The sequence below is a fragment of the Vigna unguiculata genome, chromosome 7 (genome assembly GCF_037176805.1).
Source record: "Vigna unguiculata cultivar grain cowpea cultivar isolate G323 ecotype 2 chromosome 7, ASM3717680v1, whole genome shotgun sequence".
Taxonomy (NCBI): Eukaryota; Viridiplantae; Streptophyta; class Magnoliopsida; order Fabales; family Fabaceae; genus Vigna; species Vigna unguiculata.
Window position 1 is genome coordinate 4,580,840 of NC_140798.1, and position 22,923 is coordinate 4,603,762.

Genomic DNA, 22,923 nt, shown 5'->3' on the forward strand with positions numbered 1-22,923 from the left:
AAATACAAAAAGTACAATTAAACCGATCAACCTAAAATTTAAGAAGATTTCATATGACATATATAAATAAGGTAAAAAAATAACTATAATTTATTTTAGTGATATATTTCTTCAGGTTCCATATATTTCATAATATATAAAAGTATATTCAATTTATTATATGATGTGTTTCGGGCGTAGGAACCAAACACCTACTTCTAATACTCAAATTATCTTTGAGTCCTTTGTACGATGTCTTTCTTAGTAAGTTTATATAGTTCTTTCTCTTGTTTAGCGTCTTCTCTCCTCCCGTTTGGCTGGTCGGGCGATCGGGGTACCTGTCTAAAGGCTCCGATGGTTAAGTCAGTTTAAGACCGATCGGTAGGTAGCAGTAAATGCTATAATAAAATGCGAGTTGAAGGTCCTTACCAACATACCTTGGGCCTCTATTTATAGTTTTTGGTATGGGCCTGTGATTATGGTTTCTTAATCATGGCCCAATTGCATTTTAAACCTGATTACTGACTTGTATTTACTTTAATCAACCTTTTACCTGCTGATCCAGGTTTTGGTGTGGCCGCCCGACCGATGGGTCGTGCGTCCTGTCGGTTGTCTTCATAAATGAGGGTTCGCCTGACCGATGGGCGTTGGTCTGCCTGACCGATGGTCCGGCGGTAGGTCATACTGTACACAAGCCCCCAAGCCTTGAGCAATGTTAGAGACGAAGCGAAAAGGGTTTATCAAAAAGCCCGATCGGGACACTGTGAAATGATAGGATTCTTTGTTGATGACGATCAGCTTACGTGTTTGCCTCACTTTGGTTATTTATTTGTTAATCAGCTCAGGTTGGGATGTTCATTTTGACAGCACGTGTCACTTATACCCTATCGGGGTTCCGTTTGACCGCTTGGGCAGTGCTGTTCAAACGGGGCTTTCGAGAAAGCTCGCCCCTTGATCGAACAAGCTTGGTTCGGGTTCCGTAGGGATCCTCGGTCGGTCGGTCGTCATTGAAAAACTATTTTTAGCTAAGTTATTGTAAAGCCTTGTAGGGGCATTCGTTTTGACAGCGTGTGTCACTTATACCCTATCGGAGTTTTGTTGACCGCTTCGGTCGGTCGGCCGTCATTGAAAAGCTATTTTTCGCTCTAAGTTATTGTAAAGCCCTGTAGGGACGTTCGTTTTGACAGCGCGTGTTACTTATACCCTATCGGGGTTTCGTTCGACCGCTTCGATCGGTCGGCCGTCATTGAAAAGCTGTTTTTACCTAAGTTATTGTAAAGCCCTGTAGGGGCGTTTGTTTTGACAGCGCGTGTCACTTATACCCGATCGGGGTTTCGTTTCACCGCTTCAGTCAGTGCTGTTCGACGGGGCTTTCGAGGAAGCTCACCCTTTGATCGAACATGCTTAGTTCGGGTCCTGAGGGAGCCCCGGTCCGTCGGCCTTGTTAGGAATCCAAGTGTGAGTCTAAGTCCCACATTGACCAGAAATGAGAAAGTAGAGCACTATATAAGAATAAAGACCCATAAACCTATTGCCTTAAGGTTTTGGGTTGAGAGTTGTGTTAGAGTCTTATGTGGTTAGGCTTAGGTCTCATTGGTGTTTGTTATCTCCCTAGTGATACCCCCTCCTTATAAACCTAAGATGCCTATCGTGTAAGTGATGATCGAGACAAGAGAAACACCCTTTTTTTATTGATGCAAATCTTTATCGTTGCACCCTATTGGGGTTTCGTTTGACCGCTTAGGTCGGTGCTGTTCGAATGGGGCTTTCGAGGAAGCTCACCCTTTGATCGAACAGGCTTAGTTCGGGTCCCGTAGGGAGCCCCGGTCGGTCGGTCAGCCTCTCGTGTAAGTGATGATCGAGACAGGAGAAACACCCTTTTTTATTGATGCAAATCTTTACCGTTGACCCTATCGGGGTTTCGTTTGACCGCTTAGGTCGGTGCTGTTTGAACGGGGTTTTCGAGGAAGCTCACCCTTTGATCGAAAGAGCTTAGTTCGGGTCCCGTAGGGAACCCCGGTCGGTTGGTCGGCCATTCCTCTTTCGTTTGTGTTACTCGTCTGGTTTCTAGTGGTCACCATGAGGGTGTAAGGTTTATACATGACTACTCGACCCCACAGTGGGCACCAAAATGTTTCGGGTGTAGGGACCAAGCACCTACTCCCAACACTCAAATTACCCTCGAGTCCTTTGTCTGACGTCCTCCTTAGTGAGCTTATATAGTTCTTTCTTTTGCTTAGCGTCTTCTCTCCTCCCGTTCGGCTGGTCGGGCGATCGGGGTACCTATCTGAAAGGCTCTGATGCTTAAGTCAGTTTAAGACCGATCGGTAGGTAGCAGTAAATGTTGTAATAAAATGCGAGTTAAAGGTTCTTACCAACATACCTTAGGCCTCTATTTATAGTTTTTGGTATGAACCTGTGATTAGGGTTTCTTAATCATGGTCCAGTTGCGTTTTAAACCTGATTACTGACTTGTATTTACTTTAATCAACCTTTTACCTGCTGATCCAGGTTTTGGTGTGGTCGCCCGACCAATGGGTCGTGCATCCTGTCGGTTGTCTTCATTAATGAGGGTCCGCATGACCGATGGTCCGGCGGTAGGCCATACTATACATGATGGATTACAATATTTTAATAATATAATTAATTATGCTTATATATCAAACATTTTTTCCCTAAAACATAATTCTCCAATATAATTTTGATATATATATTTTGCCATACATAGATTCATACACAGTAAGGTAACTAGGTATACAAAATTCTATATTTTGAACTCTTATTTTATAAATAATTTTCCTACCATTCAAATTATTTCTATCCATTAGAGCTTCATAATAAGAATTAGGTCAAACATAAATATGTACAAAAATTACTATCACGATGGCACAAACTAATCCGAAGTTTTAGACTACAAGAGCAAGTATAATGGTTGAACTAGATCAAAGAAAACAAATCATGTCACCGATCTCAATTAATTTCAATCATACAATATAATTATCAAATGACATATCGATAAAACTATTATAATATAATATAAGAAAAAATACTAAAAAAATTATTTTATTATTTATTTATTTTTATTTATTGACAAATATTTTAAAAGTTAATTTTTTAATTATTTGACATTTTTAATTTCCCTTTTATTTATATTTATATGGGTATATGAAAATTATTTTAATTTTAATTTATATTTATTTTGTTGTAACATGTACACAAATTTATTTTATTTTACTTTGTTATCCATTTATTTTATTTTTAAACTAATTTGTTTATACTATATTTTTTATAATTTATAATTAATTGGTCATTTAATAAATTATTAAAAAGTAATTTATATTTAAATTATAATTTTTTTATACTATTCTTTTCATTTTTTTATTATTTACACTCATATAAAAATTGTCTCTCTAAAAAACTATTTTACTTTTTTATCCCTTTAATTTGTTTTTAATTTTATTTATCATGAAAATAGCAATATATTTCACCTCTAATATTTAATATGTTATAAATTATCATTTTAGTTCTTAAATAGAACTATTACTTTATCAAATTTAAAATTTTTATATCAATCTTCAAAATATCAATTATATATAAAGTTGAAATTATTTTGTTAATCAATTTAATCAACGATGTGCATTTCTAAAAATCTTGATAAAAATTTGTTGATTTTTAAAATAAATAAATAAATATTTTTTAATGTGTATCCTTAAACACAATTTAATCATTATTAGAAAAATATTAATATATTTTGAATATATTTATTATTAAAGAATAACTTATATTTAAAATATTAACTTTTTCGTTCTATACTATTTTTTTCATTTTTAATTTAATATTTTATAATTTCAAATTACTTGGTGATTTAAATTTTTTTTAATGATTAACTTATATTTAAAGTTTTAATTCTTTTTTTAACTTATAAATTTTAGATCAATATGTTTATACACTAATTAGATTAGTATAACAAAAAATATTAGACAAGTCTAGCAATATACATTAAACGAGTCTGTCCATATATGAATTAGATGAGTATAGAAAAAAATAACATTAGACGAGTCATTTCATTCATTGATTAAACAAATATATAAAAAATATACTAAACAAGTCCATCGATGCAATGATTAAACAAGTATAACAATATATACATTAAACGAGTTTGTCCATACAATTAATAGACAAGTATAACAAACAAGTAACATTAAATGAGACATTTCATACATTAACTACACGAATCTAGAAATACTCATTAGTGGAGTCTGTCCAAACACTTATTAGACGAGTCTATCAACAACATGCACAGATAAGATGTCCTTATCAATATTTATTAGACAAGTATATTTATACAAAAAATAGAAAAGTCTATTAATACAATATGATTATGAGTTTGTCCATTTACTAATTGGACAAGTCTTGTAATACACTTTAGACAAATTTAAAAAACATTAATCAAACAACTTTGTCCATATCCTAATTGAACGAGTTCAGAAAAAATCATTAGATGATTCATTTTATACGTTAATTAGATGAGTTGTCAATGAACTAATCAAATCCATCTAGTATTACACATTAGACAAACCATTCATATATTGATTGGTCGGGTCTAACAATACATATATTGATTCATCGATTAGGATGGATGTTTCAATATACATTAGATAAGTCTATTCATACACTAATTGTACGAGTTTAGCAATACAAAATATACGAGTTTATCCATGCAATAATTAGACAAGTATTTTCTGCATAAAACATAAAACAAGTCATTCAATGTATTAAAATATATTAATTAGAAGAGTCTAAGAATATGCATTAGGCTAGTCTTTCTATACACTAATTAGATGAGTCTTGCAATACACGTTAGATGAGTTTGTCCATACACTGATTAAATGAGTATAGCAATATAAATTACACGAGTCTTTTTATAAACATATTATACGAGTCTATTAATATACATTAGACAATTCTATTCATTCTCATATTAGACGTGTCTTGCAATACATATTAGATAATTTTATCCATACACATTAGATGAGTGTGTCCGTACATTGATTAAACGAGTCTAACATAATATACTAGACGAATATGTCCATGCATTGATTATACGAATTTGGTAATACACATTACACCAATATGTATATATTCTGATTTATATTTATAACAAATATACTTTACGTATTTTTGCATAATATATCCTTTGTATTTTTTATAGAGTTTACTCTAATTTTTTCACATGTTATATTTTTTTTATAATTTTATAAAGTCTACTCTTTATTTATTTATTTATATATATATATATATATATATATATATATATATATATATATATATATATATAATCAAGGCTCGGGTTTAAAATTAGCTTTGTTAATAAATATGAAGATAATCCCCTAAATAAAGGTAGGTGAAAAAGATTTCCTTTAGAAACATGTCTTCCATAATAACTTTCTCGTTAAATTATTGACATTTTCCTTTTTAATATAACAAAATTACAATATTGATATATTAACTTTAAGCATATTAGCTCTCTTTGAAAGCCATCCATCAGTATATAATTAACACGAATAAGTTTATTAAAAAATAATATTAATATACAATTAACTTTAGAAAAATCATTAACAATTTTAAAGTTGCCAAAAAAAAAAACAAAAGTTAAATAGCTTTCTTCAAAACAAAGGGTAAAAAAGGTTATCCAATGTTATTTGCATATTCAATTACTTCAGCAATTAATTATGCTCTAATGAAATTAAAGATTTTGAACTATAATTCTTTTGAGTTAAATATCTTTTTCCCAAACTATTATAAAATTACTGTATTTGGTCCTAAACTAAATTATAATATATTTAATATTTTGTTTTTGTAAAAAGTCAACGTAAAACATTATCATCAACAAATTACATGTGAATTGTTTCTCGCATAGTAATTACCAACTTTAAGATGTTTTACATTGATTTTGGTTTTTTTTAATAATAGTTTGGGGACTATTTATAACATATTTAACTCTTTATCATATTATATTTAAAACGAAATTCATTAATATATATTACACTGAAGCAATTATGTAATCATAAATATATATATATATATATATATATATATATATATATATATATATATATATTTATATATATTTATAGATAAGAGTTAAATACCAATTATTTTAAATATAGTTTTGTGTGATAACTTTTGAGTTAAAATTTTAAACAAATTTAGTCTCTATCTTTAAAAAAACGTAAATTTAGTTCTTTTAATTAAATTTTGTTAAATTTATTTGATGTTTCAAATACATTTTATTGTAATATTTGAATTGTTGACTTCGTTTGATACGTTTCCGCTTTGACAAAGTCACGCATTTATAAAATTAGAGACTAAATTGACCAAAATTTCAAAAAAAGACTAATTTCAAATTTTACTGACAATTAATAGATCAAAAATATATTTAACCCTAAAAATAAATAAATTAAATATGTAAATTAAATAACACAAGAAAGTAAAAGAAACACCATGGGTTTCAAATAATTATTAAATTAAATATTAAAAATAATAGGAAAAAGAAGCAAACAAAGAAATCGTTGAAATTGTTGTAATCATCATGTATACATGTGGAGATAAAGTAGGCTTAGTGATAAAGTTAGAAGGAAGATAATAAAGGTTATAGGTTTAACTCTCCCACACGACCAGTTTTAGGATAAAAAGTAAGTAAAACATTTCCTTTAGATCCCGAAAGAAAAGAAAGCCTCAAACAAATTTGTTTTTACTATTAATATTTATCTATTAAATTAATTATAAAATTATATTTATAAAACTATTAATTAGATTACAATTTAGTGTTTAGGTGAATAATAGATTAATTGGAGCATAATTGAAAGTTGGATTTGATGTAGAAAGATAATTCAAGCTTAGAAAAGGAAAAAAAAAAAACTTATTATCGAGTTGAGAAGAACAATAATTTTTTTTAATTATTGTTATTAATGATTAATCTTAAAAGAAATTCTACACGTTTGTAAAAAAAAGTTTAGAATTGAGAAGGAGTAAGAGGCCTGAGACTTCAAGATACTAAAAGTCTACCATCGAGATTGTTTTCTTGACAACTAGAACAATGTTTTATTGTTTTAGTTCATTTATTTTTTATAAAAATAAATAAGAAATTATTTAAAATTGATTACTACACTTCAAAGTAGATTTGAATCATTTGAAATATATGAAGATATTTTTTTTTTATTTTGAGTTAAAAAATTAAAGTCACTAGATTGTATGTTTTTTAAAAAAGGTATAATTATTGATTTGGTCCCCCAGTTTTTTTACTTTGTTCAATTTGGTTTCCCAATTTTTGAAATGTTCAATTTGGTACCAAATAAGAATACCAAATTGAACATTCCAAAAATTTGGAGACCAAATTGAACCTTCCAAAAATTTAGAGACCAAATTGAACATTCCAAAAATTTAGAGACCAAATTGAACAAACTCAAAAAATTGGGGGACCAAATCAATAATTATACCTTTAAAGAAAAATGTTTAAATTTTGAAAAATTTAAAACATGATAATTTGTTGGACATTAATGAATTTGACTTATTTTCATATTTAAATATCTTAAGGAAAATTATAAATTGGAGAAATGATAAACCAATTGACATTCTTAACTATATAAAAATAATATATTCTTTATTTAGATGCATATATAATTCGTAGGATAATGTTAATAATTTCAGTGTTAGTTAATTCAGTCAAAATGAATTTTTTTAAGTTAAAGACAATAAAAACTTATTTAAGACTAACAATATATCAAACAAGATTAAATGGATTAAACTTAATATCTTAAAAAAAGAGATATTAAATAAAATTAATTATGACAATTGAATAAATAATTTTACATAAAAAAAACTCAAAAAATAAATTTTAATAAAATGTATCATTTTTCCAATTTACTTTAAATCTTCTGACCTCTTGAGTCCTCCTGATAATAATTACAAAAAAACGTTTGGAGTTTAAAGTTTAGAAATTAAAATTTTGAAATTTCAACCTTTATTATAAAATACCGAGTATCAAACAATTATATTCCTTGAGTCATGTTACACTTTGTTTTGTCTCAGATGATAAGCATATACCTTCTATTTTGGTTGCACAGAAGAATTCCATCAAGAGTGAGCTTTCTGAGTTGAAGATCAAGAACCCTAACATGAGCCCATGGTAAATCATCATATTCCCTTTTTATAAATTCAGAAATTGCCTCCTCACTAGATCCACTCTCCTCATTCAACTCCTCTATTGCCCTTTTTATCATCTGCAACATCACAAAAAATAAAAAAATAAAAAATAAAATGAATTTTTATCTCTAAAATAACATTTTATTTTACACAATGACATCTGATAATGACATTGACACGTGGCATTGCAATGTCACATGACACTAACAATGTCACGTGTCAAAAACAGAGTCCTGAGACATGGCATTTTTATTATTTTTTTAAAAAAATTTAAAAAAATAAAAAAAATCACATACTGACACGTGATACATCGTTGACCGCGTTAGTCAACTCCGTCTGAAAGGAACCTCACTGAAACACTTTTTCAAAAATTGGGATGCAATTGATATTTTTTTTTGAAACGGATAACAAATTGACACACTTCTACTAAAGTGGGTACCATACAAATAATTAAATAATAAAAACAAAATTGAGCATACCACTGCATATGGAGGGTGATTAGGGGTATGAAAGGATTTGAAAACTTGTTGAATACGATCTTCAACAAACGAAGCATGGTGTGAGTTAATGGAGATTGAAGGATTTTGTGCACCAAGCCTACACAATACAGAGTTCTTCAACTTCTTTCTTACCAATTCTTCTTTCGATTTTTCTTCAGCCATCTTCGTTAATACTTGTGTTTCAACTTTACAACTTTTCTTATTTATAAGAAAGGTAAATTTCCAAACAAAATCATAGTATTTAATGTTGATAAAATCTTTTGTCCTTCATATCATTTATATTATCATACTATTTTTACGGTCAGATTGTGATATAAAATCTTAATTCCTATCATTATTATGATATTTCTACGATAACAAATTATAATATGAAATGTTAACTTATCTTTTTGTAGATCTTATTATATCATATTATTTTTAAGATTTTATGATATTTTTATTTTCGCATAAGGGTCTTATAAGACGATTTATTTAATAATGTTTTTGGTTGATGAATTTATCTGAGGGTTTAAGATAAAAAGATATCTTTTTTGTTTTTTATACAAAATCTTAAATTTTATTTTATATGATTACGTTCTTTAAAATGGATGAGAGAGATAGTAATTCAAAAACGTTTAAAATTTAATTAATTTAGTTAATAATATTAAAATTGTCAAATCAATTTAATATAATTTGTATTGTTATTTTAAAGATAGTTGAGGGAGATTTCGGTAACTAACCGTGTTCTCAAATCAAGAAAGAAAAATCTTACATAATTAAATTTTAATAGTTATCACTGTTTTGTTACCAAACGAACGTGTTATCAATTAAAGATATTTTAGACAGAAGAATAATTTGATATATGAGACAGTTACAAACGAATGACAGAAATAACTCTTTGAAAACAAACCTTCTAATAGAAATGAATGGATGTAATTAATGTTATCAATAAATATGTTTCTATTTTTTAGTCTATATTTTGTGTTTAATAATTAATATTTGCTTTAACAATTAATTAATGTTATTAATAGTATTTTCTTATGAGATTCCGAAAAACCGTTACAAAAGATTAATGTGTGAAACCGAAAACCCATATGCTTTCATTCTTTTCTTTTTATTGTTTGTATGTATATATTTATCTCTCTCTCAATGTATACATATATATATATATATATATATATATATATATATATATATATATATATATATATATATATATATTAATTCAAATTTATTTGGAATAATCTCTTATACTTTTCTAAAATCGTTGTGTATCACGTGAGACCCTAAAAATGGATTTTAAAGAGTAGTAGTAATTTTATATTGACATTCATCTATTTGATTATTAAGTACAACTTCTATCTATTTAATTATTAAGTACAACTTCTATGATTAGAGTGTAGAGATCTAGGGTAGTCGCTTTGGTCTTTTACCCTTTCTTTTTGTGTTTGTGATCTTCTCTTTGCATGTGATTATCAGTTGGTTGCATGTAGTGTTTTTATACTCTTCTTATATTTATGTTGATTAGTGATCATAAATGTATGATCTGATCAATTTTGTGTTGTTCTTGTGTATAAAAGAGTATCTTATGAGAATGATGGTCAATTTATGGTCCATGAGTTTTATAGAGAGTTAAGTTAATTATAGCTAATGAATGTTTAATTAGTTTTTATTCCTCATTGTGCATTTAGAACTGTGATTGTATAATCAATTGACATGTTTGATTTGTTCTTAACTAGTGAAATGATAAGTAGGATTTTGTATACATATCGTTATGTGTTGGTGTTTTATATGATAAGCATTGTTGAATGTAGAATTTGTTTTGGTATTTCTAATTTGATATTTGGTATGAAATGAGAATTGAAGTTGGGAATCTTATGATATTGGCTCAGATAAATGGTTGTAACATGTTTTAGAGCAATTGTGAGAAGTATGAAATTTATTTTGTCTTTGTGAGAACTATGAATTCAATAAATTTGAAACTCCTTAAGAACCTGAAAATTTTAAAGTATTATGAGGTTTGCTAATTAGGAATTAATTCAAAAAGTATCAAATTACTCAATCAAAGCTCAAAGAGAGAGTTTAGACATTTGATACACTGTCATGCATCAATGTCACGTTAGGCGACGCCAAAGTTAGAGAGATTAGTGACTTTGTGCCGTTGGACGCCTAGGGTCGTTGCATGCAAATGTGCTCTCATGAGGCGCACACTAGGCTGGCTGAGCATTGAAGTGTAGTGTTGGACGTCATCTAGTTGGCACTCGGCAAAAAAAAAGTAATCTTGAGAAATTTTTAAGGGTAATGTGATAGAGGACTATCCAATACAAAGGTGTAAGAATCTTCAGATGACATGAAGTTGAGAACAACTCCGCTTTAGGAAAAATAGTATGATAAAGGACTATCTCCTAAATATATACAAGAAGAACTTGAGGAATAACTTTTAGCATTAAAAAGACATGAGACATGAAGATTATACAATTAAAGAATAATTAGAATAATTTATATAATTAAATTTAATTATATAAATGATCTAGCTTATCCTTTTTATATTATTTTATCTTTTGATATTTTTGGTATCTTTGATATCTTTAATATCTTTGATATCTTTGATGCCTTTTGATATTTTGGATATTTTTTTTATATTTTTCCATTTTTATCTTTTATCTTTTATATTCTATCTTTTATCATTAAAGACCTATATCAATCATTAATAAAGTTATTTTATTAAAGAGAAAGGATTCTCTTGGTTATTGGCTTAGGCCTAAAGGTTCTTATCAAAGATTAGAATCTTTGTGGCGAATCTTCTTGGACTTATCAAAGACTGGGATCTTTGTGGCTCAATATTATTTGGTTCTTATGAAAGACATGGGTCTTTGTGGCGAACCTTCGTTATAGTTGTCAATCTTGATCGTGACGTCTTGACTTATCAATCATGGATTGGATTGTGGCGTCTAGACTTATCTATCTTTGATTAGATTCTTATCAAAGAGGAAACTCTTTATGGAGAATCTTTCTTTGCTTATCAATATGCTAGATTGTGGCGCATTCCATCTCTGTCTTATTCAGTGTTTTTTATAATTATAAACTAATAAACTTTGATTTATCTAGTCTAAATATTTTGTTATTTTACAGAAGAAATTCAAAGTCAGAAAAGATCAGCATCTTTCCTATAAAGATTGTATCATAATGTTTGTAACTATTTGTATGAATATGTATGAATTGTGTGGGAATGGTATGCTCATTTTCAAGGTGGATTTGACGTACAATTCTTTAGGGTATACATTGAAGTAAAGATTCAAAAATTGAGGTTATATCCTCATAGTCTACTAACCATTAAAACTCATGTAGAGAAGAATGGGGTAGATGGTGAAAGGAGCAGGAGGTCTTGGTCTAAGAACAATTTCAGAATTCTTATGATGAGGAGATGATTAACCTTGTGTGTGATAGGGAACTCATTGCCAGTGGCTCCACATAGTAATAGAGATCACCACAAGTGCATAATTTCCAACAAATCTGACGTCAATGCATGTTATCTGGATGATTGAGTCTAGATGAGTCTTTAATGTGTGATATATAAATTTGTATATGCTTGGAATATATTATGATATGTTATAACATAATTATTGATGTACGACGACTCTTTTGTAAATTAACTTACACAGATTTATTGGTTTTATTAGGTTTTTGTTTTTCTTCCTTTTGCAATGATCACTGTTTTTTATATGATATGTATAGTTTTGTGATAGTGTAGTAGCTCGTAATGTATATCTATAATTATATCTTTTGGGATAATTGTACTAATATACATATTAATATATTAAACTTGGTGAGCTATATGTCCTTATGAATATCAATTATAAAATTTGAAATATTTCCTTTTACCTTTTGAAATACTATTTTCAATCATAAAACTTGTGGAAAATTATACACAATATATTCCTATATCTTTCTATTACATATCTATTCTTGGATAGCTAAATATAGAAACTACCTATCTATTGCGGTTAATACTCAAAAATATTTGGATTGTTACAACAAGTGTATTGATTTTTAATAATAATAATAATAATAATAATAATAATAATAAATAAATAAATAGATACAAGACTCTCTGAGTATATTATTTAATATTAATATATCTTTATAAATTTTTAAGATAATATTTTTATTTGAATCTATCACTAGTGTAGAATTGCATTTTTACCTCGCCTTATAGGTCTCGGTTGGCAAGGAATCGAAGCCTATAATGACGCAGTGACAATTTTGCAATTACAGGCGTGGGAACCGATGCAGAATATGAAAAATACCTGCTGCCAAAAGGTCTTCCTGCACTAATATATTGACAATGTAGCATATTTATATTTGATTATTATAACAATTAATGAAATTTAATTCGTCAAATTTTGAAACAATATACCCATATAATTATGCCGACCAACCAAATATATTAATGAACAAAGGAATGAATGAATTATTTATTGTTTTAGTATAAAATTTGTACCAACATCAATACTCTGCCAGAAATTCCTTCCAATTCTTATACTAATTATTAGGTTTGTTGTGGTGGTCCACTTTTCCCGACACCTACACATGTTGGTCTAGGTAAATGTCACATGATCAATGCAACTAATTTATAACTAAAATTTATTAAAACTTATAAAATCAGAAAAATATTCTACTGTTATATTGAAGTTTCGCATAATTTGTATTTCTAATTTAGGAGTTAAATAAGACTCTATTAAAGATTTACTCAGAAAATAAATAAGATTGATATTTTGAGGATTGTATAAGAAATTTAAGGTAAATTTAAGTCTCGTATTGTCTTAAAATTATGAATGAAAGGTGAAATCAATTTTTTATATAAGATAGAGTTACATATCATTAATGTTATCTCTATGAATTCTTTTCAAAAATCTAACAAATAAATAATTACCGATCATATTTATTTATGATATATTTATACAAGTATTTCAAGATACTAAAGAAACTTTTAAAATGGTGTATAAAGTATTGATTATTTGTTTTGAGATAAAACCGATTAATTAGTTATTTTTTAAAACTAAAATTGTGACGTGTAGTCACTTAACCGTAAAATAAACTCAAAACATTTTGATTACTAATAGGACGAGAGTTTGTATTTTTCTTTGCTTATTATTCCCATTAACTTTTTTTCTAATGTTGGAATAACTCACTGCTAATTCTTAAAATAAAAACCATCTCAAATATATAATTAGATAAGAATTTCATCGAGTTCACGAAAATAACCATTGCACGAAATGTAAAAATCATAAATTGAAATTTTAAATAAGTTAAGAAATTACCTTCAACAATTCTCTATCTAGGAAATGAATCCAAATAGTATATAATTTCAAATGAAACCATATTGTTGTAAAAAAGTTTTGCAAAAGGCATTTATTTATCTATATTTTAATATGTTATATATGTTTTTCCTCTTCACTAAAATATTATAAAAAAAGTATGTTTCTTTTCTAAACTAAATTATAAAATATTTCATCTTTGATTTTATGAAAATAACATAAAAGATTCTTCACAATAAACTATATATTATATATGAAAATTATATTATAGATTATTCATCTAAAAAGCCATTACATATATGTCGAAGGAAATATTTTACATAAAATTCATAAATTACAGAGACTAAGCATAATTTTAGTTTAGAAAAAAAAAACTTATTTAAATCTTTTAATAATTTCATTATAAAAAGAATAAACGCCGATTAATTAATCAATCAATCGAAGTATTTATAATGATTTTGTTATTTGAGGTGAATTTTTGTCACATGCAATGGGACAAGTTTGTACACGTGCATGTCACATGCAAGACGCAAACACTATCCATAGCTATGGCCATGGAATAATGCGTATTATTCTTGTGTTCGCATGTTCCACCAGATTTTGACGTATAAAAAACTAACATACAATGCAAGTTTTTGCGAATCAACGTTCACATTGAAGAGTGCAGAGAACGAAATCTTCTGCATTAATCAGAGAGAGAAAGACACAGAAGGTAGTGATCCAATGCAACAACAACATTGGAGAAGAAGATAAAAAGAAGGACACGTTCAAAAGGTGTGGCTCCTTCTTTCTGATTGATCTGAAAACCCTTTTGCGTGATTTGGTCCGCTATGTGTTTGTTTTTATTCACATTAAACAAACAATGTGCAGATAAGAATGCACGATAATGACACTGCTTCACAAAACAAAACCTAGCTAGCTCATAATATATATGCATCTATATTTGTGTCTGACTCGGATCCATGTCACATGTGATCACGTTTCTTCATAAGGAAAGTTAAGAAATTTTAACATATAGGGTCCTACCCACGTTAACTTTCCATGTATATATGTTATTTTTGAGTTTTTGTTTTGGAACAATTGGGACAGACCCAGATTTCAAAAGCTGCGAGTTACGCTGAGGTAACGAATCAGAAGCCTGAGAATATATCTGGTTAATTCTGCATGTGCTATCTTCTGGGCGATGTTTTGTTTGTTTTGTGTTTTGTGATTCTGGGTCGATGAGTTTTTTTTGCTATAAATTGATTAATTTTGGTTGGAAAAATGACAGAAAGTGAAGTTAAGATTGAAGGGAGATGAAGAACTCTGGTTTGGATAGTGGAATGTTCATTGACAGTGATGAAGATGTGGAGAATGAACATCATAAGTATTTGAATGATGGAAACGAATCGGATTATTCGAATTATTCCATTGATAACCATTCAAGGAAACCAAGCAACTACAATATGGCATGGCCTCAAAGTTACAGGTCAGCTTCTCCTCCGTGTGCATTGTGTGTTTCAATCTGTCATGAATGAGTGCGTTTCTGGCTATTCATTTGACTTTTACTTTTTTTTATTATTCATTTCTTAAGGCGAAAATAAGGCTTTTCTTTCACGGAAAATTGACTAATCATCGGTTGGAAAAAGAAGAAAAAGAAGAATAGTAAAACTCCATTGTCATCCAAATAAACATATTCACAACAGGTTTTTGATAATCAATTATAGTTTTTTTGACATTGATTATGCGTTTCACAAAATGTTTGTGGTAATGGACTATATATATATATATATCAGCCAAATTAATCTATTTTTGTGTAAAAGAGAATATTTACAGAGAAATGAATGCTGTGTAACCCTTTTTTTAAAAAAAAATTTCGCCTAACATTTTCTCTTTACCAAGTGTTTTTAAAAAACTAGAAAACACTTATTCTTGTTTTGATTTTTGGTTGCCGATACGTAATATAATATTATAAAAGGGCAGAGATTGAAAAAAGTCGGTGTATGCTGTATGAGACTCTCCATATATCAATCCTCGTTGAATTTAGGAAAACGTGCAAACACACATACCTTAGAGTTTATGTCTTTTAGAAACATGCCGCATCATCTTTACGATATGCCATGTCAATTTATAATCCAGGTGGTGGAAAATTCATCTTACAGATTTATTTTATAGGACTCAGTTAGATTTAAAATTCACTCTTTAATATAATATTAGAGTCATGATTTAGAATATGTCTTATTAAAATTTGTTGTTTGTTTGGTTTATTATATCACTTATTATCGGATCACTCATTAATGTCTAGTCCTATATTTGAAATATATATGTCTCGACATAAAAGAAAAATGTGTTAGAAATTTCACGTCAAAGATAAAGCAAATTCAAAAGATATAAACAATTTCATGTATCTCACCTCATAAACTAATTTTAAAAAACAGAATTAAATTTAAAGTCCACTTTCTTGACACCCATAAATAATGAATTCGGTTACAAAAGCTCTCTTGGATACTAATGAAAGACACATCTTAAAACATTGTTCTGAACAAATGTGTTTGGAGCGGACCGTTTTACTTTCTGAAGTAGTAAAAAGTGATGACATAATCATACTTTTTGTCCATCACCCTTGCTGGTTGAATATCTGTTTCTTCATCCTCTCATTTTGGCATTTTGCTTGATGAATCTGAAATGCACCAAGTTGAAGTGCTTATTTTGATGCAAATAATAATGTTTCAGGCAATCCATTGATCTATATGGTAGTGTACCATCACCAAATATTGGATTTCTGGGGACCACATCCCTGTCAAGATTAGGAAGCTCTTTTCTTGTTTCATCTTTGACAAGGAGGCAAACTCTTGAAATAACGCAACCAGAGAAAAAACCACTCTTGCAACCCAAAGAAGAGGAGCAACTGCGACATTCCTTGCTTCCTCCACAGCTATCTAGAAAGTCTTCCATTAGGAAAGATGCTTCCAAGGTTTCTCATGAAGTTCACATACCTGGCCAATGCACTTTTGGACAAGCTGTGCTTAATGGTAACTATACTGATAACTGCTTCTTCAATGCAAAATATAAAATGAACACAAACGAAAGCAATTATAGTGAAGCTATATTAAGTGAAGAATGATAACATTATAGTGAAGAATGACAATAATATACTGAAAGCTTTCTATCTTCATTTCTATCTCATATAAAAGTTCATTTAAGTTCCATCATACAAACGCTTAGTAACCTTGAGAATCTGTTTGTTCTGTTTTAACTACACTTTTGTATATGTGAGTATATTATTAGTTAGTTTCATGATGTTGCATTTGTCTGAAACTAGATCTGAGAGACAAAAACTATAATGTACTACTTTGCATATTATGTTGTTATGAAAAATCAGAAACTGTGAAGAGTTGTAAAATCAGAAGAAAAAAACAGAGTTCCTTTTGTAAAGATGTACAATAGAAGAAGGGAGAAAAATAGCAAACTTCAATTTTCTGAGTGCAATTACAAAAAGTTTCTTCTAATTAATACACACAAGAGAGAAGTAAATCTGAACAAAATAAATACCACCACTCCTTTTCACCTAATCACTCACCATACAACCAACTTTTCCCACAAAAAAAGGTTTATCATTAAATTGAATTTAACAAGACACAGCAAACAGAAAATAAGATCTTAAAGTACATAAAAGTCTCAATTTCTGACATATATGTTTTCTAAGGTATTGTGGTCATTTATCTTCTATATAAGAACACGAGTTCTATTATAATCCTGTTACTGCAGGGAGGACACAAGTTCTATTATAAGGTTCTAATTTGGAGTGACAATTACAGTTTTGGCACAATTTTTTTGTTGTAAATAAATGTTCTCTAATTCCTCAATTGCACCTGCAAAAACATTGATATGGTGGCTACAATGATAGCTACAACTGTTATTTAAAATCATGAAATTGTTACTCAATTTGGCACTTAACTGTAAGAGGTTCTTGAAGTTTTTGAAAGTGCAATTCTCATAAAAGTTCAGAATATTGAACTGCGAAAAAAAATTCATCTCTCACCAGCAGGTTGTTTGTGAACTACAACCCTCCATGTGTTAAAAGTCAAAAAAGAAGAAGTATACAAGTAAAAGGTTCACAAAACTAAAACATCAAAAGAATTTTGAACAAAAAATCACTCGTTAATAATAACCCACCAACTCACTCTTCTACTCTCTTAGATGATCCAATATGTAACCGAACTTATACTCAATATAGCTTGTAGATGACAAATTGTTGAAGTAAAAGATTTGGCTTTTAAAATAGCTTTGTTAGAATGTGCACTCTTGAAAATAATTAGTCTCTGATTGTTGGTTTAATTGTTTTGGATTTTGCAGGCATAAATGCCCTTTGTGGAATAGGAATCCTTTCAACCCCATATGCTGTTAAAGAAGGTGGATGGGTTGGTCTTTCTATATTGTTACTGTATGCAATTTTTTCCTATTATACTGGTTTGCTTCTGCGTTACTGTTTAGATAGTTCACCTGGTCTTGAGACATACCCTGACATTGGCCAAGCAGCTTTTGGTACTACTGGACGTGTCATTATTTCTGTGAGTTTCAGTTCAATATTTTCTTCATCAATATTTAATTTCAAAGCATTAATTAGTCTCTAATCTCTTGCCACTGCTTTTACTCTATTTTTTTTTTTGTATGCAGTTAATATTGTACATGGAACTATATGTAAGTACTTCCTCCACTCTTTGCTGCTTTTGAAATCTCAGTTGTTATTAATGTCAAGAGAATATGGAATATACAAAAGCTAAAGAAAATCTTGTTTGGACAAATTCTCATTTTCATTTCTGAAAGAAATAGGTGTTTACATTTGGATCCTTTAAATGATTTAAAAGATGAATCATTATCACTTCTCTGTAGTTAGACAAACTTATCCTTCCTTATATATCCATCAGTAATTTTTCATCACCAAATGAATAACATGAACCTCACCAACTTGAATCACAAGTCCTAGACAAAATTCTCAAAATTGGAAAGACATTAATGATGCTTTCTCCTTTATATTTCCAAACAAAAGGGCAGCATTTTTTTACATGCAATTTAAAACTTTTGGTTTGATTTGATTTGATTTTTTTCCCTTCTCTAATTAAGATTTTGATGATGATAACTTAATCTATTACATATTTATTAATTTTATGCAGGCTTGTTGCATTGAGTACATAATTGTGGAGAGTGACAACTTATCGACATTATTTCCAAATGCACACATTACTTTGGGTGGAATTGAAGTGAATGCACACATATTGTTTGCAATATTGACAGCATTGGCTCTTCTTCCTACTGTTTGGCTTCGTGATCTACGTATTCTCAGTTACATCTCAGGTACAATCTTTATCCTATCTCTTTCTTTCCTTTTCTTCTACAAGAAAATGTTATCCACCAATTTTTAAACCAACAAAATTTCTTTCATAAACAATGTCAGCACACATATTCTAGTACTTAAGTAAACATTAATCAATCATTTTAAGTACTCTCATTGAAAATGGTTTTGGTGGACTTATGATTTAAACTGTCACATGACATGTTTAGAAAAGAAGATTTGGAAGCACCTGTTTAACCTTTCTAAGATGTTGTTATTGCAGCTTGTGGAGTTGTTGCAACATTTCTAGTGGTTGCATGCTTGATCTGGGTTTGCTTGGTAGACAAAGCTTCCATTGATCATAGCCAAGGAACAACAACATTGAATCTTACAACTTTTCCTGTTGCAATGGGTCTCTATGGTTACTGCTACGCAGGACATGCTGTGTTTCCAAATCTCTACACTGCCATGGCAAATCGGAATCAATTTCCTGGAGTGCTCTTAGTATGGTAAACAAATCAAAAACTTCCACAATTTTAGTTATTCACTATCTTAGCAAACTCGAAGCTAAAGTTGAAGGTGAAACTATGTTTAAACATTCTAATTCTGTGGACTATATGTTACTATGTTTTCATTTGCTTATTTGATATCCATTGAAGTAAGTTAGCACATCAGCAAACAAATCAGACTTTCATGCAAACAAGCTTAGTGCAAATTTGAATATGCATTTAAACAAATAACATCACGAAAGAAGAAGTAAATATGCAGAAGGTTAAATATACTGACTTGTGTTTCACTGATAAAAAGCATCTCAATTATATATACATACAAGTATATATAACCTTTCAAAGAGATAAATAAGAAGTAACACAAAAAGAAGTTACTAGAGACAAGAAAAACAATATAAGTTTTGATATTCAGATATATCATGAGAGTACAATAGCTTGAAGGAAAGCTTCTACTGAGTTTTATCTTTTGCCCATCACAAGTTACCATGTTTGCACCTAATGGTACATCCTCACCTAATGAATTAATTTATTATCAAACTTTTTTATCTGTTGAAAATTAATATTTACTGTAAAAAATTCTGAAGTTTCCAATCTTAAATTCTTCTTGAACTTCAACACAACCCCTCCTGCCACTGAAAAAAAAAATGTTCTGAAGAATTTATGTTTAAGTATTAATTCAGTGAGTAATTATTTTTCCATGCAGTTTTGCTATTTGTACAAGTCTGTATTGTGCAGTAGCTGTTGTTGGTTACTCAGCATTTGGAGAAGGAGTACACTCTCAGTTCACTCTTAACATGCCCCAACACTTAGTAGCTGCCAAGATAGCTGTGTGGACTACGGTATGCTCATTCTAGATTCTGACCTTCTTCCATGCTTATATATATATATATATATATATATATATATATATCACCATATTATTGATATTTTATCAGTCAGATAGAATTGCTAATCTTTGCATCATGCGATTTTATTTTGCAGGTGGTCAATCCATTTACCAAATATCCTTCATATGTGCTATATAAATAACTACATTTGTGCTTGCTTGCCAAAATAGTGTGCTTAGCAACTAATATAAGTTCTTAACACCAATTGAAATATAAGAGAAACAACAATGATAATTTGCGTCATAAATACAAATAGTTAGAAGAGCCAACAAACTTGTTTGATTGGCACTAGCTAAATCCTTTAATTTCACACCAGGTGAGAAAAAATGCTACAAGTATTAGAATGTTTTTCAATTTTCAGACGTTGATTTTCCAAAGAGTCATGAATATGATAAAATTCCTGTATGTTTTTGTATTTTTCCTTTTCATTTACAAATAATGGAGATGTTTGAATGAAACAAATCTGTGGCATTTTGTTGAGTGGCTGTATATGAATAGAATGATTAGAGCCATTGACTGAACCACAAAGTAATCACTTACATGTTTTAAAAAAGAAAGGAACATTAACTTGCTTCACCTTCAACCATTCATGAAATTTCAATACAATTTTAAGGAACATTTTTACCTAGATTGAGTTTGTTTTCTCTGTTATTGTAATGTTTCCACTCTAACAACCTATACTTTTATTCATGTAAATGGAACAAGCAACTCATATGGACATCCTATCCAAGAGTAGCACTTTATGTCTTGTTATTTCTCTTTCTTTCTCTTCATTGATTACCTTTTAATCTTGAAAAAGGAGTTTAGATAGAATCAATTTATTTCAATCTATGTACCTACATTGTGAAGATAAAGATAGATGTTTTTCTTAATTAGCACCACATATGCATTAAGTCTATCTCCAGTAGCAATGTGTATAGAGGAGTTGATACCACCAACCCATCCCCACTTCAACATATATTCCAAGGTCATTAGAACAGCTCTTGTACTTTCTACACTGGTTGTTGGTCTTTCAGTTCCCTTTTTTGGTAAGCTATTATTCTTCCTTATACTTTTGTTAAAATCTCGTGTACTATTAGCCAAATTATTTTACTATTGCCTGGTTCGATAATGTTTTACTATGAACTGCATATACTTTTCTCGCAGGTTTGGTAATGTCATTAACTGGATCTTTACTCACTATGTTTGTTGTAAGTGCCCTCAAATTCTTCTCTTTCCTTTCCAAGAGGTACTACTAGCCATAACATTCATTTTAATATGTTCGACCTTTTATGCAGTCATTGATTCTTCCTGCTGCTTGTTTTCTAAGCATAAGGGGTGGCAGAATCTCAAGCTTTCAGGTATGATGATTACCTCTTCATAATAGTAATGCTAAATGAAAATCAGAAATATAATCACGTTTTCGTTATTTAATGAGAATGGCTTTTCTCAGCCAAAGTGCTTGAACACAAACGAAACTTTTTATTTAGCCATAATTTCTCACCCGTTCTGTTCAGTTAAGAGTTTCGTAATTTTTCTATTTAAAGTTCTGCTATAAGATCACAGAGTACAGTAAATCTGAATGGAAAATTAATATATCAAGAAATCAGTTTGTGTTACAATTATTATTGATTACCTCTAATGTGACTCAACTTTTCCATCTTATTTCTACAGGCAGCACTTTGTGTTACAATTATTATTGTAGGTGCTGTATCAAGCTGTTTTGGATCATACTCATCCCTCTATGAGATCATTGAGAAATTGTTTGGATAAAGTTTTGAACTATAAATCCTAAACAATGAGACATCCTTTTTGTATTTCTCATCCCAACTGTTAAGTCATTTTTCTTCAGTACAAGATTTCACATTTGTGTTGTTGTAATTGTGGTTAATTATTCTGGTTTGTTTCCACATCCGAAAAGGAAATTTTTCTCATGTTGATATATGGGCATAGTTAATCATAGTGGAAGGTTCAAACCAATTGGTCAAATACTGGTTCAGACTGTAATTTTTTCACAGACAGGTGTTAATGTTATGAAATAAGTCTTCTCAGATAGTTTAGAATCAATCGTCGCATTTATGATATTGTTTACTTCAAAACTCTTCACGATTTTATCTTTAAAAAGAATTTTCAAGAATTTTAAACATCTAGTTCTAAATAATGTAGTACCTTTTGATTACTCAAAAAGAAAAAACAGGTAATGAAATTTGATAATCTACATATTAAGCTCTTAACTACCATTTTAGTTTAGATATT

General features: G+C 29.4%; 1 protein-coding gene across 2 annotated transcripts; it reads left to right on the forward strand.

The window, feature by feature from the left end:
- The first annotated feature begins 14,600 nt into the window (after positions 1-14,600).
- On the forward strand, positions 14,601-22,734 carry LOC114190032 (amino acid transporter AVT1C-like). 2 transcript variants are annotated; one of them, XM_028078782.2, is made up of 13 exons: positions 14,601-14,755; positions 15,252-15,449; positions 16,694-16,992; positions 18,317-18,531; positions 18,638-18,661; positions 19,135-19,315; positions 19,576-19,801; positions 20,505-20,640; positions 20,783-20,802; positions 21,571-21,716; positions 21,835-21,878; positions 21,966-22,028; positions 22,342-22,734. In XM_028078782.2, exons 2-13 carry the CDS (start codon positions 15,277-15,279, stop codon positions 22,438-22,440), a joined length of 1,626 nt encoding a protein of 541 aa, XP_027934583.1. In that variant the 5' UTR covers positions 14,601-14,755; positions 15,252-15,276; the 3' UTR covers positions 22,441-22,734. The 2 variants fall into 2 exon arrangements, with proteins under 2 accessions (XP_027934583.1, XP_027934582.1); XM_028078781.2 differs by lacking the exon at positions 14,601-14,755 and adding an exon at positions 14,957-15,103.
- Positions 22,735-22,923: the final 189 nt, after the last annotated feature.

Excerpts from the sequence above, each read along its gene's own strand:
- LOC114190032 (XM_028078782.2), top strand. The coding sequence starts at position 15,277 with ATGAAGAACTCTGGTTTGGATAGTGGAATGTTCATTGACAGTGATGAA. Across the intron at positions 15,450-16,693 it reads GCATGGCCTCAAAGTTACAG|GCAATCCATTGATCTATATG; the intron begins GTCAGCTTCTCC and ends ATAATGTTTCAG. Across the intron at positions 21,717-21,834 it reads TCTTTCAGTTCCCTTTTTTG|GTTTGGTAATGTCATTAACT; the intron begins GTAAGCTATTAT and ends CTTTTCTCGCAG.